At 42.7% G+C, this 17824-nt stretch overlaps 1 protein-coding gene across 4 annotated transcripts in view; it reads right to left on the bottom strand.

Moving 5' to 3' along the window:
• Positions 1-17824, bottom strand: part of Map2k6 (mitogen-activated protein kinase kinase 6) — a 130983-nt gene that overhangs the window by 37937 nt on the left and 75222 nt on the right. For 2 of the 4 annotated variants that reach the window (XM_076935536.1, XM_034506045.2), the window contains exons 1-2: positions 11589-11799; positions 8318-8384 (exon numbers count right to left, since the gene is read on the bottom strand). Coding sequence is in view for 1 of the 4 variants with exons in the window: in XM_034506044.2 (XP_034361935.1) it covers positions 8318-8384 (67 nt within the window). In the remaining 3 variants the exon portion in view is untranslated. Of the gene's footprint in view, positions 1-8317; positions 8385-9423; positions 9671-11588; positions 11800-17824 lie in introns of those variants that run through there. The other 2 variants (XM_076935534.1, XM_034506044.2) reach the window with 2 other exon arrangements.

Below are 17824 nucleotides of genomic sequence, written 5' to 3' on the forward strand. Positions count from 1 at the left end.
TCAGAGAAACACGGAAGACACCCTACATACTGCAGTATCAAATATTCAGCCACAATTCAATTGTTTATGTAAAGACAAGCAAGCACATCTGTTTCATTAGTGTGCAAATTGGCTTTAATTATGTATGAATGGCTAAGTTATACATATGCCAAGGAATTTCTTTAAAATTAAGTTATTTAGGATTTACTATCAGTAGATGTCTGATACATATTCCTCTTCAGAACCTATTACATGAGGTTGTATTTTAAAATTTGTTGACCAAAAACCGGTCATGAGTGGAAAAAACATACATAGTTCTGGTATAGACAATAATGCTTTGGTGCAATAAGGCTTTAAATCATTCATTCAAAAACATCAACATGTTCAATTATTTTTACCATTTGTTTTCATAATTTTTTTAAAAAAAATAAACTAGAATGTTGTCTTGTTAACTTACAAAATTCACAAAGAACAAGAACTCCAGAATACTATGACACCCCCTCCCTGCTTCGTTGGGTGACAAGTGACAAGGTCTAGGGAGGACAAGTGACTTGTTCCCAACCACGAAGAACTCAGGTCTCCTGACTACCATCTCAGCATACTTTCGTATCTACAGGCCCAAGTCCAGTGACATTTCTTCTGTACATAGGGAACATTCTATTCCGGGATTGTCTCAGGAGCCAGAGGTTTGCTGACGTTGCGTTTCCATGGCCTCCTCTTGGGCACTGGTTTTTATTATCTGTGCTCTGGGTTGGTAGAAATCAGCTGAAGAGAACAGTGATTAGCTCTGCCTGGGTACCTCATCGGGAACTTAGAAGGGTACCTTCTCGAAATAAAGGCACCAAGAGTAAGAGATTCAAAGATGCATGGGCTTCACATGATCAAGCAAACAGACCAAGAGGCAGATGCAGACAGGGGATGTTGACGCACTATCCTCACAAAGAACAAGTGTCCTAGCAATTCACGTCTCCTTGGACCACACATTTGTGCCAAAACTGTCTGCAGAGTGAAATAAAGGAAAATGGGGGAGGGGAGAAGGAGAAAAGGCAAAAGGGAGAGAGTAAAGATCACTTGCCACCCTAGTTAGATGGAACTGTGGATTTGAGAAGTCTACTGTCACCTGAGCAGAAAGCATAGATTTGGGAATCACTTAGCTCAGACTGGCCTGTGAGCATACCAGTGGAGAACTATCTCAATAAGGAATTAACTTAGGAGGGCCCAGCCCACCATGGGCGGCGCTATTCCTATTCATGTAGACCTGGGTTATAGAAGAAAGCTAGCTAAGCATGAGCTGTAGCTGAGCCCAAGACTGAGCCAGAGAACAGAGTTCCTCTATAATTTCTGCTTTCAAGTTCCTGGTTCAGTTCTTATCCTGACTTCCCTCAGTGACAGGCCATGACCTGGAAGTACAATCCAAATAAATCCTTTCTTCCTCTAACACAGGAACCGAAAGACAATCGAGACACTTGCTGAATGTTCGTTTTCTCCTTGTGTAGTATGGTTTTATCTATTCTGCTGAAACCAAATACACAAATAAAAGAATGAAGGCGAGGAGGAATGAAGAAATAGAAAGATAAATGCGACTGTCAACCTAAGACTTTCAGGGCAGGCCCTCCCTTACTTCAAACATCATTTCAGTTTGGCACTGAAAGCTTTCCTAGGCTAACTCTGAAGCATGAGATAGCCTGGGAGAGGAGAGAAGACAACTGAAGTGTCGTGGACCTGTCATGATGCCCACGTGTGTCCTGTTTCCAAGCAGGCAATTTGCCTTCAGAAAAGCCTGCCAGAAGAATCAAGTTTCTACATTTCTCATTCTTCTTTCAGATTTATTTGTATTTTTTTTAAAGTTATGTGTATGTGTGTGTACATCTGTGTGTAGATATGCATACATGACTGTAGGTGCCTACAGAGGCCAGAAGGATGCATCGGATCCCCTGGGACTGGAATTACAGGTGGTTGTGAGCCACCCAACATGTGCGCTGAAAACAAAATTCAGGTCCTCTGCAAGAAAAGTAAAGCACTCATATCTATGGAATCTCTCTACCCCCTAATTTCTCATTCTTAAAACAAGTCAAAGCTGTTTTTCTTAGTTGTTACAATTTGTTTGCACTAATGGTGATAGCCCTAAAATAGGAAGACAAATGTAACTTGACTAAAAATAAGTGACTAATAATAACATCTTTGACATCTTTCCTTGGTAAAGCTATGGAGGAAAAAGAGAGGTCACTAAATATTTTTGCTACCTCCATTTTCTTGCCAACCAGTGAGATCAGTAGATAGGACCTGTTCCAGATCAAATCTTCTATTTGAAACCGTGGCTAACAAAGCACAGCCTATGGCCCAGCTATGAAAGACTTTCATATATTTAATGATTCTACAATATTCTATAACCAACAAAAAATATACAATTAATGCCATCATGGCCCATTGCGGCCCAAAAGACTCTCTCTGTAGCTTTCCCAAAAGCTTGCTGCCTGGCTCTGATCTCTGCATATATTTCACGACAACATCGTAAGGCATGGTGCCATTTTCTAAAAGAAGAAAAATGCACACCAGAAAAGTTCGGCGATTTTACGAAGAAACATAATTGATGACTACACTAAATATAAAACTCATGTCACCCGATCCTCAACCTCAACCAAAGAAGGAAGAGAAGAAAGAAGTTAAAAAGCTGTATTAAGTGCTTTACCCACTTCATGATTCCCATGCAAATCAGACTGAGTCAAGGGACGGGTTTCCAACACTCAGGCTTCTAATGAAAATGACTAATCCACCCAAGCCTCGGGCCTCTGGGTTCATCAGGTCGGCCAAAAGCATCAAAGGATGGGGCCAAGCCTGACAGCTCAGGCTGGATTAGCTGACACTGTGCCCCACCCCCACCCCGTCCGAGGTTGAACATATTAATTTGCCTGAGGTGGCCACAGTTAGCCACAAGAGGCTAAAACCATGGGTGGATATTCTTGTCAACTATTCAATATTTTATTCCTCTGGGGAAAGAACCAAACTTAGCAAAAAATTTATTCCCTGGAAGACCAAAGGTATTCCAAAGGTTGCCTAAGACACATAGTTCATATTAACACCAGTGATGGCCTAATTTGATAATTTTTTTATGTATCTACAACTGTATACAAAGAACCAGCTCGTTGGTAACTGTTACATGTACTGTTCATTTGTTTTATTAAACACCTGCCTGCTATGCAGGTAATCAGCTCACTGGTTACTTTTACATGCATTACTTGTTTCTTTTATTAAGTACCCACCTGAGTCAGGGATATCTATATAAAACAGCTTCTTTACCTTTTGTGATACTCAAGGTGCTGTGTCTCCACTTCACTGGGAAGAATTAACATCAAAAAACATAAAATGATTTAAGATTCTTCAATAAGATAATGACATGAGAACTCAGAGCCATACCATGATAAATTCTTGCTACAGAGGTCAAAGATTCTCATTTACTAACCAAGAACTGTTAGGTATGATCTCACATATAGCTAAGAAGGTCACTGAGCCTCCAGTATCCCTAGCCTTATACACCAGCTTGTATGCCTAAGAGCTATGCCGTCAAACGAAACAATTTGCAGTGACCTTTCACGGAGCAGCTATTATGACAGACCAAGATCTGGGCCATAGATGAGTGTTTCTAATCTCAATAATGATCCTCTCATTTGGCCCTAATCTTTTGAAGAAGAAACTTAAGTTTGGCGCAACAAGGAATCCCACCTAAACTAAGGTATTGACCTGGGGTAGCTTGGAGTCCAAACATGAAACTATGCTGAAGGACTTTGCGCACAGCACCCAACCCTTGAATAGTCTGTTTCACTTCCCAAATGAATAAGAAAAACTCCCTGACACACATACCAAGTGACCTGTCAAGGTTAAATGAACTGCTAATTATTACCCTAGAGTTGAATTTGAACTAGTTACTACCAGTCAAGAGAGGTGACAACTCAGAAACCAGAGGCAGAGACAGTGACTCGAGACTGAGCATGCCATAAATCCACACAGGGCGAGCTAAGGAACGGCACTCCAGGCTCTCTGTTCTACCCCAGCGCAGCAGGAAGGGGAGAAATATAAATGGTACTTGTCTCTATTCAATATCCGATCTGCCTAGAAAATTACAAAAGCAGAAGCTCTGCGTTTGAAGCTAAATTTAAGCCTCAGTATTCATAAGACTCTACGAGCAAACATGCTAAAGTCCATCAAAACAGTGTTCTCCAGTGTACGCAGTGGAACAAAACCGTATGTTAAAAGTATGCTCCACTCCAAGAAGAAACAGACTAGAAACCACTTCTGTCCTTGGGTTCTAGCCCTCTTCTTTACACCTAGGAATGCTTTCAAAATCCGTAAAATACAGAAAATTGGCAAACATTAGAAAAGAGTAAAAAATAAAAGATTTAAAGAAAAGAATTTTAAGGCAGCTGAGTGGTTGATATGTGCGTATACATATATGTGTGTATATACATATGTATGTGTGTGCATATATATGTGTGTGTATACATATATACATACATACATACATACATACATACATATTTGATCTAAAGTCAAGCCTCACATACTAGGCAAGTATCTTTTTTTTTTAAAGATTTATTTATTTTTTTATTTATATGAGTACACTGTCGCTGTCTTCAGACACACCAGAAAAGTGCATCGAATCACATTACAGATGGTTGTGAGCCACCATGTGGTTGCTGGGAATTGAACTCAGGACCTCTGGCAGAGCAGTCAGTGCTCTTAACCACTGAGCCATCTCTCCAGCCCACCTAGCTAGGCAAGTATCTTAACACTGAATTACATGCTCAACTCAATATCAGAATATAGGCTTAGGAGTTTTGCACGGTAGTGCACACCTTTCATCCTAGCACTACAGGGGTAGAGGCAGTTGGATCTCCGTAACTTTAAAGCCAACCTAGTCTACATAGCAAGTTCTGGCCAGCTAGGGTTGCAAGTGAGAGTCTATCTCGGAATAAAAGAAAGGCAAAGACTATAGCTTTATAGGAGAACATATTTCAAAAGGATGGAAAACAACAACATTGAGATCAAAAAAGCAAGCAAACAAATTGTGTTAAGGAAATCAACAAACTTGCTGGGCCTGGTGGTGAGCACCTTTAATCCCAACACACAGGAAGCAGATGAAAGAAGGTCTAAATATCTAGAGAAATGTACCACGTTCCTGCACTAGCAGCTCAGTGTGAAAGAGATATCAACTCTGCCTCAGTTGACTTCTAGGATAAATTTAACTCCTAAGAAAATGTCAGCCAGTGTCTTTGTGAACAAGGACAAGGTTATTCTAAAGCTAACAAGAAAAGACAAGATTCCTTCAAGGGTCAACGTAACTTTGGAATACGTGTGTGTGTGTGTGTGTGTGTGTGTGTGTGTGTGTATGTGGACATATATGTGTATATATATTACAAAAGCTTAAAAAATTAATTTTCAGAAAGAACAAAATAGGAGAACCCACATTCTCTATGGTCATAATAAGAGAGTATGAGCCCAGAGGAAGAACAGACCCAAAAGTCAAGAGAACAGAATAGAAAATCCAGAAATAGCCTAATTACTATTAGACAAAGTAAAATGGTGATTCAACGGGGAAGGGACAGTTCACAGCAAACTGAACTACATCAACTGGAAATGTGTCAACAGAAACAAACCATAAAAACCCTCAGTGCCATAGACAGTGTAAAACACCCGAGCTCCAAATGGATATGAGGCTTCAAAGTAAAAGTAAGTTTTCTAAACAGGATCACTGAGAACCCTCAGGACCTAAGGGAACAAGAGTTCTTAGGTACCAGAGGCATAAACTGCAGAAAGAATAACAACCAATAATATTCCAGGGATGGAAAACATGGCTCAGCGATTAAGAACACTGACTCCTTGCTCTTCCAGAGGTCCTGAGTTCAATTCCCAGCAACCACATGGTGGCTCACAATCATCTGTAACGGGATCTGATGCCCTCTTCTGGTGTGTCTGAAGATAGCTACAGTGTACTCATATACATAAAATAAATAAATACATCAAAAAATAAATAATATTCTATCAAAATTGTATTTTTTCTGTCCTATAAAAAAAAATCTCACCAAAAGAATGAAAAAGATGAATTGCACACTGGAAGAAGTACTTTCAAATGAGATAACTGGGAAAGTCCTTGAGCCTAGAATACATAAATAACTCAGGAGCCAATCACAGGGAGGCAGAGGCAGGGTAGCTCAGTGGAGAACAATCTTGGCTTTGCCAAGCCTGGGGTCCTGAGTTCACGCTCTGGGATCCACATGGTAGAAAGAGAGAATTTACTCCCTCTGACCTCCACAGGCAAGTACACACACACACACACACAGGGTGGGGGTAATAAAAAGAGAATGCTCAATTACATAGGGTAGTAGAGGTGGTGAGAAAAAAAACAACATATAGTGATATACATATATATGTATATATAAATTTATGTGCATATGAAAAGTTCACAGCAAACTCAATTTCTTTGAAATTCTAACAAAAATAAATTAAAAATTAAAACAATTATCTAATAAGATAAAAGCAAAAGATATGAATGAGAAATAGAGAGGGGCTTCAACAATTAATAAAGTGTCCTTCTTTTAGGAGAAGAGATCCCAAAGACTGGCTCACACGGCAGTAAGTCAGCTCCAGGTGATCCTATGCTCCCTACCAGAGTCTGCAGGCTTGACACTCATGTGCCTATGGCTTCTTTGACGCATAAGTACAATGCATTTTGTTGTAGAAAAAAAGATGTGCACAGTTGCCACACCAGGGAAAAGTGTGTGGATGGGAAAGGAGCATCCAAACTACTTCTACATAATTCACCCACCGTTAGAGATAGTCAAGATAAATGTAGCTATGGTCATCAATTACTATACAAAAAGACTTTTTTAAAAAAAAAAAAAAAACTTATTAACAATGGCAACTCTAAATGCTGGCAGAGGTGCAGAGAAACTATATATATCCTTCATTTACAATTGGTCAGAATATAAAACAGTACAATCAAGAAAGCACACACCCATACACACACACACACACACATAGGCACTTGTATGACTAGTGTCATCAAATAAGTTCTCTCATCTGCGCCAGCGTGGCTTCCTCGGTTATGAGAACACTGTACAACTGTATAAGTTGTTAACAAGCAGGCAAGCAGGTGTGCAGATGCCGGCAAGAGCACACTGGATTTTTCATGCACATTGCTCTGCAACCCCCTCTAACTATAATCATGTCAAAGTGCGATCCCATAAAGTCCTTTACAGATAGCACAAGGAAGCATCATACCTTACTGCAAGCTTTCTACAAGCCAGAGAGAAATGCTAAAGAAATAGAATCACACTATTTTTTTTTTCTTTACATTTACAGTCGGAAAGAGACGCAAACGATGCAGACGAACCCAATAATTTATGTAAGTAAGGGAAGAATTTCCTCCTACACCTCTTCATGAAAGGAATACTCCAAATGAATTCAGTCTCTTGGCTACCCTAGAAAGTCTCTCTGTTGCTGCAAGGCATGCCATGTCCCAGATGATATCCCTCTCTAATCTGGGCAAGCTCTTGGTCGTTTTTTTTTTTTTTCATGATTCGAACACTAGGGGGTGCTCTTTCTGATAAGCTGTGTCACAGCTAAGGTCAAATTGCCTTTCCAAGGAGGCTTAGTGAACTGAGGTCATACAGACTCAGGGTCCAGCTCTCTGCACTTGCTCTGCCACTCCAGTGCTTCTGTTGTGGTTTATGGTCTTGTATTTCTCACTCCTCGGAGGCAGAGGCATTGATTCTTAAGACCTCAAGCTGCATGGGCGATACCCAGCCAACCTCACAGACATGCAAGAGGATCTGAGCTCACTTAGAGCTTCGGGCTAAAGCTTCAGCTAATCAAGAGATATTCCATTAGTTTATCTTGCATCCTGTATCTATAGACAGGATTAGGTGTCAAAATGCCATGAATATCATCAAATACTACCCTACCGTTTTGACTTAATTTTAAGAGTATTGCCCCTTATAAACACATGGATTTATTTATCTGTTCAATAGTATGTACAGGAAAGAGCCAGTCCACACCTGGGGAACTTGATGGGTCTATATAGGATCTCAACTCCCATGTGGCATATAGCTCTCACACAGCCAGTAATCTGAGACACTGACTTCAAAGCTGTGGAACATTGTAGACTAGCAGACTGTTTTAGAGCTCAGAAAAGTGAGCAAAGGACTTTCCTCTCAAAGGTCTGATTTTTTTGTAACAACCACACTCAAACTGAAGACCTTGTTCACTAGTCCAAAAATGAGCCCCCAGAGCAAGCACGTAAAATACAAGTATTTGGAACGGAGCCATCATCTGGCCAACTTACGTGGAACTGGTCTGAGGCTGTTCAAATGCTTCTTTTGGGATCTTAAGGCCAGGGTTTCGCTTCTTGCCTATGGGGAAGGACAGAAGGAAAAAGTTAAAGTCCACCTTACCGCAAAAGAGCCAGGGAAGAGACTTCCAAGCAAAAGGAGAAAGGTGTCAAAGGCACCTGCTCTCACCTCCAGGCTCAGAATACAACTTGCTAAGGGAGCAGTCACTCGGGGACAGGGGCCAGAGCATCACACAGCTTCTCAAATGCAAGCTGGGCCCAGAAACGGCAATGCTCCAGGCTCAGGTGAGCATATCATGGTGAAAATGTTTATTCTTGCTGGGTGTATGCCAGCAAACACTTGCCTACATGAGGGAGACCAGGGCTTAATCCCCAGGGCTGAAGAAGAAATGTCAGCTCTTTTGCTAAAGAGGTGGAGCCTTCGTACCTACTGAAACACTGTCACACTAACTTCTTTGGTTGTTCTTGTATACAGCAACCATGAGGGCAGAGGACACTGGGACTAAGGTAAGACATTTTGGTTGTTCATTCATTTTCATTTTAACTGCAAGAAAATGTCGTCCCCCTGATCTCGATATCCTACAGTTTTCTAAATCGGAGAGAAGTTGTTAGCGACAGTGGAAATGAACACAAAACACTTCTCGACACTGGGTCGTGGTGGCGCACGCCTTTAATCCCAGCACTCGGGCAGAGGTGGGTGGATCTCTGAGTTGGAGGCCAGCCTGGTCTACAGAGTGAGTTCCAAGACAGCCAGGGTTACACAGAGAAACCCTGTCTCAAACAAACAAACAAACAAACAAACCAAACTAACTCACTCCTCTGCTGTTCTATCTGCACTCTTCCTCACCTACCTCTGAGAGGCTAAAACACTGAAGAGAAAGAGTCTGCCTAACTACCCGGAGCATAAAATGATACATTGACTCTGCTCTAAAAAGGACTAGGAACGTGCAATGATACATTGACTCTGCTCTAAAAAGGATTAGGAGAACAGCCTGGATCGTGCCTGGAGGTTATCGCTTCCGTGGGGTCCAGATGGGAACTCAGGCTGCTGTTGTTGTTCATCCCTGGGCTGAAACTACGGGAGCATTTGGCTCAGGTACCTTTGCTGATGAGTCAGAAAGACCAGACTATGAAATGTCAGATCAGGAACCAGACTGGGAAAGTCAGTCATGTTAAGGACCTGGGAGTTTCTTCCTTGGTGTGGATCACAGGTATTTGCGCTTGGCAGAAGTTGAAGCAAAGACACATATGATGCCTACGTTCTTGTTTCTTTCCTCTGCTCCCCTCTGTATTCCAAAGTGGGTGCATCAGTGCTGATACAGGCCCTGGATGAGATCCCAGTAGACCCTAAGGCATAAAACAACTTAAGAAATGTGTGGTTTCTGCATGAAAATGAACTCAGTGGTGTCTTCAGCATCACAGAATGGTCAATGACATCACTAGCAACTGTGTTGAAGTGTCCTGACACCCAGGGTTCCACTATTCTACCAGGGCCAGAGGAGTAAGATGGGGGACCACAGAATTGTGAGTTTATAAATCACCAGGTTATGTCTCTGACCAAATGACCTACAGACTGCCTTTTTTACAAAACACTTCTTTTTAATTCTATGGGTATGAGTGTTTCGCCTGCGTGTATGTCTGTGTACCACATGCATGCCATGTCTGAGGAGGCCAGGGGGTATTGTATTCCCCCTAAAACTAGTGTTACAGGCTTTTGGGAGTCAGCTTTTGAGTGTTCAGAATAGAACACAGGTCCTCTAGAAGAGCAGAAAGTGCTCATAACCACAGACAGGCTTTTAACTCTCAGTTTCTCCTCTGTTGTAAAATCCAGAATAACATCAATATTTACTTCTCTAAACTAAATGTAAAAAATCAAACCAGACAGAGCATATGAAAAATATCGAGACAGCCAAAGAACCCTTCCATTATGATCATAGGGAAACAATCTATGTGTCTTATTTCAAAAAAAAAAATAGTAAGAAATCCATGATTAAAACAGGTTATGTTATTAGAACCCTAAAACAGAGTATAATTGAGCTCATTCTATCTATACTTTTAAAAATTCGGAATCTAGATCAAGTCAGCAAGCAGTGTTAAGGCAATGCTGATCAATAATCAGCAAGATCAATGTTGATTAATAATCAGCAATCACAAAAAAAAAAGCCTTTGGGGAACACCTTTTAAGTAAAGTTTTTCTCAACTCTGTCTTCATTTCTTTCTAGTGAAGGATCGATCAGTGTTACAACCATGATTACTCCCTCCTCCTGAATCTCAGAGGCCACTTAGCATATATTTATGAAGTTAATCAGCCCTATACAATGTGAACTGACAATGTATAGAACTTTTACTGTACTGTGTCTGACACTGAGATCCCAAACACACACACACACACACACACACACACACACGGCTAGCTTAACCCTGATGAGCGCCAATTCTGGGAGTCCCCATCCATGAGTCTCTGCAGCAAGACAAGCAGATGCAGTTGGAGAAGACTTGCTCCTGAGAGAGCCCAATGCCCTGCTTCAAATCATGACAAATGGCTAGCAACACAAACAAAGGGGTAATCAGGAAAGCACAGCAAAGATCACCTGAGAGTTCTGCCAAAAAAAAACAAAAGTAAATATATCCTGCCTGGAGTAAGGGCTCCCGGTGGTCATTCAGTGGAATCTTAGGCAGAAGTTACTCATCTTCGATGCTAACTTGGGTCCTATATGTCAGGTGTGAGGAAAAATCACTGTTTAAATTTAGAGGAAAATTACCATTTAAAATGCTTAGCACATTGGGATTGATTCTTAAGCAGCAACTAGTTATAACACCATAACACAACAAATTATCAAAATATCCATCTAAAGACAGAAAGACTTGGAGGAAGCAAGTAAGAGATGGAGGAAGAGAAGGGGGTGGGGATAGATCTTTGGGGACAGAAACCAATGGAGTAGATGACCAAAACAATAATACAGCCTGCTCTTGGCTCTCCCTCAACTTCCCAAGAACACCCAGTACCGTACACCACTCTGCCCCTGAATTTGCAGCCTCTAGTCTCCTCTGGCACCTCACTCTCTACAAGTTAGAGATTTTCACAGTGTTCGAAGTTTTCACAAGGGTCAAATTTCAAACCATTCAACTCCTGACAGCAACCAGAATAAACCTCAGGAGACACAGAACCCAGCTGAACATCACTTAGAAAAGTGTCCCTTTACTTGAAGATGTAAATCAGGTAACCTGTAAACCACACACGTCTTTGCCTCCTTCCAGAACTTACTTGACCATCTCCAGAAGCTTCATTGGCTCCCAGGAGGTCTGCAAAGCTGCAGACTTGGGGCTGGCAGAAGGAACCCCCAGCAGAAGCCCTCTTTTGCTAAGCTCCAAAGCCGGCACGCTTCTGCTGGAGGCAAAGAACAGAGCAGGCTCCACCTCCTGCTCGTGTGTAGTAGCAAAACTCCACAGAGTTCATTGTTCCGGGGCAGTGGAAGTCACTCAGGGAGGCAGAAGGTTAGCACACCCATTCAGACACCCAGGGGTGGCATTGATCATTAACCAGTCCCGCAGTTATAAATCCCTGAAGTAACTCTGGGAGCCCAGTGCTCTAAGCCTTTGATAAATGGCTCTTTCATTTCCTAACAGAAAGAAAAACAATAGGTGGTCGGCTTCCAGCTGTGTTTATTTCAGGGCAATCTGTTCCCTCAAGGAGGCTGCCAACACCTCGTGCTCATATTTAACACTGGGGTGGGGGGAGGTAGGAAAAAAAAAACGGGAAGGAGAGAGATGAATAACAAAGTTAACTGGTCGGGAACATTAATTGACCTTTCCTTTGATAATACAAACTAGAAAATGTTAAAATCAGAAAATAGGCTTCACCTTAGGTGAAAAACGGAATACAGGGTTTCTCAGAGGGAAACTTGTCTGCTTCTTGTATGCCCTTTTCTTGGTACAGACTGGAAAGGGGGGAACCAGCTTGACTGAACACACACAGACACATTGTGTTTCATCAGCATGTGCACGCCAATGTGTGTTTGTATGTACGTGTGTGTGCGTGTTTGTGTAGGGAAAAAAAAAAACAGTTTCTCTGAAAACAGTACCCTCCCAGCACACACTGAGACTCGGCTACATTCATCTTTCATCTTTAAGCCAAAGCCAGGTCATGAGAATTCAGACCAGAAGCAAAATAGTACTGGGCTGAAAAAGAAATTTTTAGAAAGAAAAAAAAAAAAAATTACTAGGTCACATAGAAACGTCTTAGCATTGAGTGTACATAAAATGACGGGGTACAAATGAGGTCTAGCCCAGCACCCGCTCCAAGGCGGTAAGCACAAAAGCCTTTTCTGATGTGTCTTATTACATAAAATCGAGGGCTATGCTCTGGTGCCAACCCAAACAGCACACAGCCCCACAAGGCTGGCAGAAGGTGCCACCCTGAGATAAGCGGGTGTCTCAGAATTTGTCAGCTCCACTGAAGTTGGCGGGCAGGATTCTGGGGGTCTGCGGCTACAGTCATGGCTTCCCAAGAGGAAGAACTGCGGGTGGCCGGTGCCAAGTTTGCTTTTTCTAGTGTGTTTCCTGGTGTGAATGGGGCTTCTAGCCAAGTTCCTGGGGACCTGGAGGCCTTGGCTGCCCTCTCCCTACAACTTGCATCTGGCCTCCTGTTCCAAGTGTAGCTGGCAACAAAGCTCACAGAAAAGTGTCATTAGATGCCATTAAACTACAAGGAGCATATGCAAAGCAGCTAGCGGAGGCCAGGGGAGGCAGAAGGTGCAGAGATAAAGCTGCCTTTACAAAAGCCACTAGCTGGGCAGTGGTGGCGCACGCCTTTAGTCCCAGCATTTGGGAGGCAGAGGCAGGCTGATTTCTGAGTTCAAGGCCAGCCTGGTCTACAGAGTGAGTTCCAGGACAGCCAGGGCTACACAGAGAAACCCTGTCTCGAAAAACAAAACAAAACAAACAAAAAATCCACTGGGAAGAGGACACAAAGCCTCTACCAACACAACTCCACGAACCACATGCTATGCTGCATGTGACTAAGACTCTTCACGGAGTGCAAAAGTGCAAAATTGGGGGGGGGGGGATTACACAAAGTTTAGAAAAGAAAAATTGGAAAGCTCATTTGAAAACTTAGAATCCCATTAATTAAGAAGGCAGAATGAATCTGTTAGCAGCGTGCCCATCCCTACATGGTCCCCACTACAGGGAGAGTTCCAGCTGCTACCAGGTTCAACCCTCTGAATTCAGCACACTCACGGAAACCTCTCATGCCTTTCCCCCATACTATAAAACAGCTCCCATGACCACCACTCATTTACGTCCTCAGCGTATTATCTCGGTGCTTTTAGGTTCACGTTAGCTTATTACTGGCGTACAGTCTGTCTTCCCCTCAAGAATATAAGCTCCACGGTGGCAAAACTTTTGTCCAGTGTTTCTCATCATAGATATCTGTTTACTGAATGTTTGTTGTCCTTTTTGTTGCTGTTTGATCAGAGAGGGAGGGTGGGAGGGAGGAGAAAGAGAAGGAAGAAAAGGAAGGAGGGAGGGCAGGAAGGAAGGGACGGAGGGAGGGGGAAGGAGGAAAGAAGGAAGGAAAGGAACCAGGGAGTACAAAAAGGAGGGAGGGAGGAAAGGAAGGGAGCAGGAAGGAGGGAGGAAGGGGGAGGAAGAGAAGGAGAAGGAAGAAATGGAGGGAGGAAAAGAATAAGGAAGGAGTGAAGGAAGATGAAAATGATAAGAGAGAGGCAGAGGAGGGGGAGGGGAAGCGTCCTTTGAGCACCCAGTCTCCATAGGCAGAGTTCTTTAAGTACACTGTGTCAGTTGAGTCTGTGGGTGGCCTGGTGTGGCTGTCTGTCAACTCCAGTTTATTTACCTGAGGAATGAATGTTCTTTAAGATCACACTGCAAATGAGTTAGCAGAGCTGGGGTCTTGGTTTATTTTCCTGATGTGATAGCATAGCGGGGGACACAAGCAAATTAAGAGAAAGGCCTTACATCAGCTCACAGTTCAAAGTAAAGTCCACAGTGTTGGGGAAGTCTGGACAGCTGGAACGTGACACAGCTGGCCACACTGTAGCAGTTAAGAGAGCTATAAAGACATGCATGCTACTGCTGGCTGGCTGGCTCTGTTTTATGCAGTGCAGGTTCTCTTGCCCAGGTGATAGTCCCATCCACAATTAGAACTGGTCTCCCCACAGCCATATAACAGAATCAAGATAGTTCCTTAAAGGAACTCCCAGGGGTCCATTTCCCAGGAGACTCTGGATCATGTTACATCGACAGTTACCACAAGCCATCACAAGTAGGATTTGAAATACAGTCTCTTTTTCCCTCCATTAATTAATTAATTTATTCACTTTACATCCCAGTAGATAACAGTCCTCCTCTCCCCCCAAGTCCCTGCCTCACACAGCCCTTCCCCCACCCTCCCCTCCCTTTCTACAATCTTACAATCTTAAAGATGATTCGACTTGAGTTGGGTTTCTTTTCCCCTTTCCATATTTCACTCCCTCCCTTCCACATCTATACTTTAAAACAAAAAAATTTTTTTTTAATATGAGGTTAGCAGAATGTGTTGTCAGGGACACCTCGTGACTTCCAATGACACTGTCAGAAGTCCTGCCTTGTGTGGCTTGTGCTAAAATTCCATTTCTCAACAGCTCACACATATTGAAACCCATGGTCAGTGTATCCACCAACTGTGGGAGCAAGTGCAGCTCTACAGGCTCAGGATTTCTAAGAGTGTGGCCTCAAAACACTCCCTCTCGTACACACACACACACACACAATTATTTTAAGCTCCACAGTAACTGAGATTCCAGCCAGAGTCAAGAACCACTTGCCCAGCAGAGTCTGTCTAAATAAAGTTTTTCAATCTCACCATTTCTCACCTAATGCTAAAACTCCTGCCCTCCTAGGCGCCTGATACTTCTCCTACAACCTAACAAGTTGTAAGAGTCGTAAGCCTTGTAAGAATTAAATTCCAGGAGGCTGGAGAGGGGACTTAGGTGGTTAAGAGCACACACTGCTCTTCTAGAAGACCAAAGTTCATAGCCAGGCTGTGGTGGCACACGCCTTTAGTGCCAGCACTAAGGAGGCAGAAGCAGGAGAATCTCTGAGTTCGAGAAGAAAATGTCTCACAGAGAAAGTGGTTATGGGTAGCCTTTAATGACTGACTTGGGGGCACAAGAGAGTTCACTATTGTGATGGTGTATCTCAGCTGTCCTCCTGACTGGATCTCTAACCAACTAAAAGAAGCATCTCCGGGTGGGTCTATGAGGTCATTTCCCAGAAGAAAGGATGAACAAACTAAGGAACCCTCTCTCTTCCCCTTTCTCACCCTTTTCCCCTCTCTTCACTCCCCCACCCCCACAGTGAGCAAGTATGAAGAGATTTGGAGGGGAAATCGGACCTTCTTTTGCCCCCTCACCTTAGTAGAGATTGACTCTACTATTGCCATCGACGATTCTGCTATCCTTAACTGACATCAGAACCCAGCTTCTTGGGTGAAATGAAGGACCGGAAGATCTCCAGGGGTCTTCCAGATGCCACTGTAATCCAGGTACTACTGAGGCACTTGTGCCAATGAACAGAGCAGCTACCAGCCCTCAGTCTCTCCAGCATGGAGACAGCTGGATTACTTATTCAGCCCTTACCGAGTAAGCCAATCTAATCTAGAACTCCTGTGAGGTATATTTATTCTGTGGGCTCCGCTCCTCTAGAGAATCCTGACTGATAAGCATCTTCACCCTCCCCCCCCATCATCATTGGGATAATCTTCTTGTGCATTGTGTAAAGATTGTCTTGGTATTATTCAAATGTTTTCTGTACCCGCAGAGTGCTAAGTACTGCCAGACTTTGGTATTGTTATTCTTATTGCTCAGCACCTGAGCCATATTTTGTAAACATTCTTCTCCATCACCTTCTGATTGGTTTAACAAAGATCTGATATAGCAGGACAGAAAAGAAAAGGCAGGACATCCAGGCAGAGGTAGGAACTCTGGGAAAGATCAGGCATGGAGAGATTTACCAGCCAGAATCGGAGGAAGTCTGATGTACTGGGAAGAAGGAGAAGTAACTGGCCATGTGTCAAACGTGGATTAGTATAAACGGGTTATTAAGTTATACAAGCTAGTTGGGAGCAAGCCTAAACTGTAAAGCTTAAGCAGTCATAAATAAATATAAGTCTCTGTGTCGTTATTCAGAAGCTGGGTATCAAGACAGATCACTGATATACCTTTATCATTATCATCACCATCACTACCATATCACCATAACAACCATTATTATTCTTACCATCATCATCAACACCATCACTATCATTATCACCACCACCACCAGCAGCAGCAGCATCCCCATCATCACCATCATCGTCCCTATACTGTATCCCATAAACAAGCATGTAACTAATAAGATGAGTTTCAATCAGAAGAACTAAATGAAAAAATACTGGAAGAACATCGGACAGATGATGGGCAAATAAAGCTCGACCATGCGCTACAGGAAAATGGGAAGATCTGAAAGTAGAGAAGATGAACAAGGCAGACAAGGAAACAAGAAAACGGAGGGAAAAAAAGCAGCCAGGCAAGAACGCTTGAAGAGGAAAAGAAGAGCCTCTGGTAAACAGGGAATTGTGGTCCAGTCAAAGAGGATGGCGGAATGTAAGCACCCAGAATGCTTCTCTTACAGTTACCGTGTGCTGGAGCACTTTTTTTTTTAGACTTGGTGAGTTTGAAGTATTTTCTGTCCTGTTAGCAATTTGGTGCTGACTACATGCTCTCGAAACAGCACAAATGCCGGGCGGTGGTGGCGCACGCCTTTAATCCCAGCACTTGGGAGGCAGAGGCAGGCGGATTTCTGAGTTCGAGGCCAGCCTGGTCTACAGAGTGAGTTCCAGGACAGCCAGGGCTACACAGAGAAACCCTGTCTCAAAAAAACCAAAAAAAATAAATAAATAAATAAATAAATAAATAAATAAACAGCACAAATGTAAATAAATCCCAGCAAGGCAAGGCTCTCTCTACTTGTGGTCTAGACCCAGTGTGAAGGGAGGAGGCTGGCAAGGGCCCTGTGGGGAATCCCCATCTCGGGGCTACATCTTCTTTATTTATGGGCTACTCTGTTCACGAGCCATTATCAAAAGGAAGTGTGTGAAAAACAGCTCTCTGAAAGAAAAATAGAGAAACAGGTTGCGAAGAAATTCAGGGATGAGGTTATCTTTTCAAAATGCACACCAAGTTTTGAAAGAGTTTTAAAAGGATTCATTTTTTTTAGATATAAACACTGGGATGTTTACAATGGTGTGCTTCTAGAATTTGCTTCAAAATAATATGGAGAGGACTGCAAACTGGAGATTCAAGTGAAAAAGGATTAGCTATGAGCTGGTAACTGGTGAAGCTTGGTGATGACAGTGCATAGATTATGTTACTTTTGAGTGTATCTGAAATGTATCAAAATGTAAATAACAATGAAACTGCGCTCCCTTGGGTGGTCTTCATTTCCATAAGGCAGGAAGAACAG

This window comes from Arvicanthis niloticus, chromosome 6 (assembly GCF_011762505.2).
Source record: "Arvicanthis niloticus isolate mArvNil1 chromosome 6, mArvNil1.pat.X, whole genome shotgun sequence".
NCBI classification, from domain to species: domain Eukaryota; kingdom Metazoa; phylum Chordata; class Mammalia; order Rodentia; family Muridae; genus Arvicanthis; species Arvicanthis niloticus.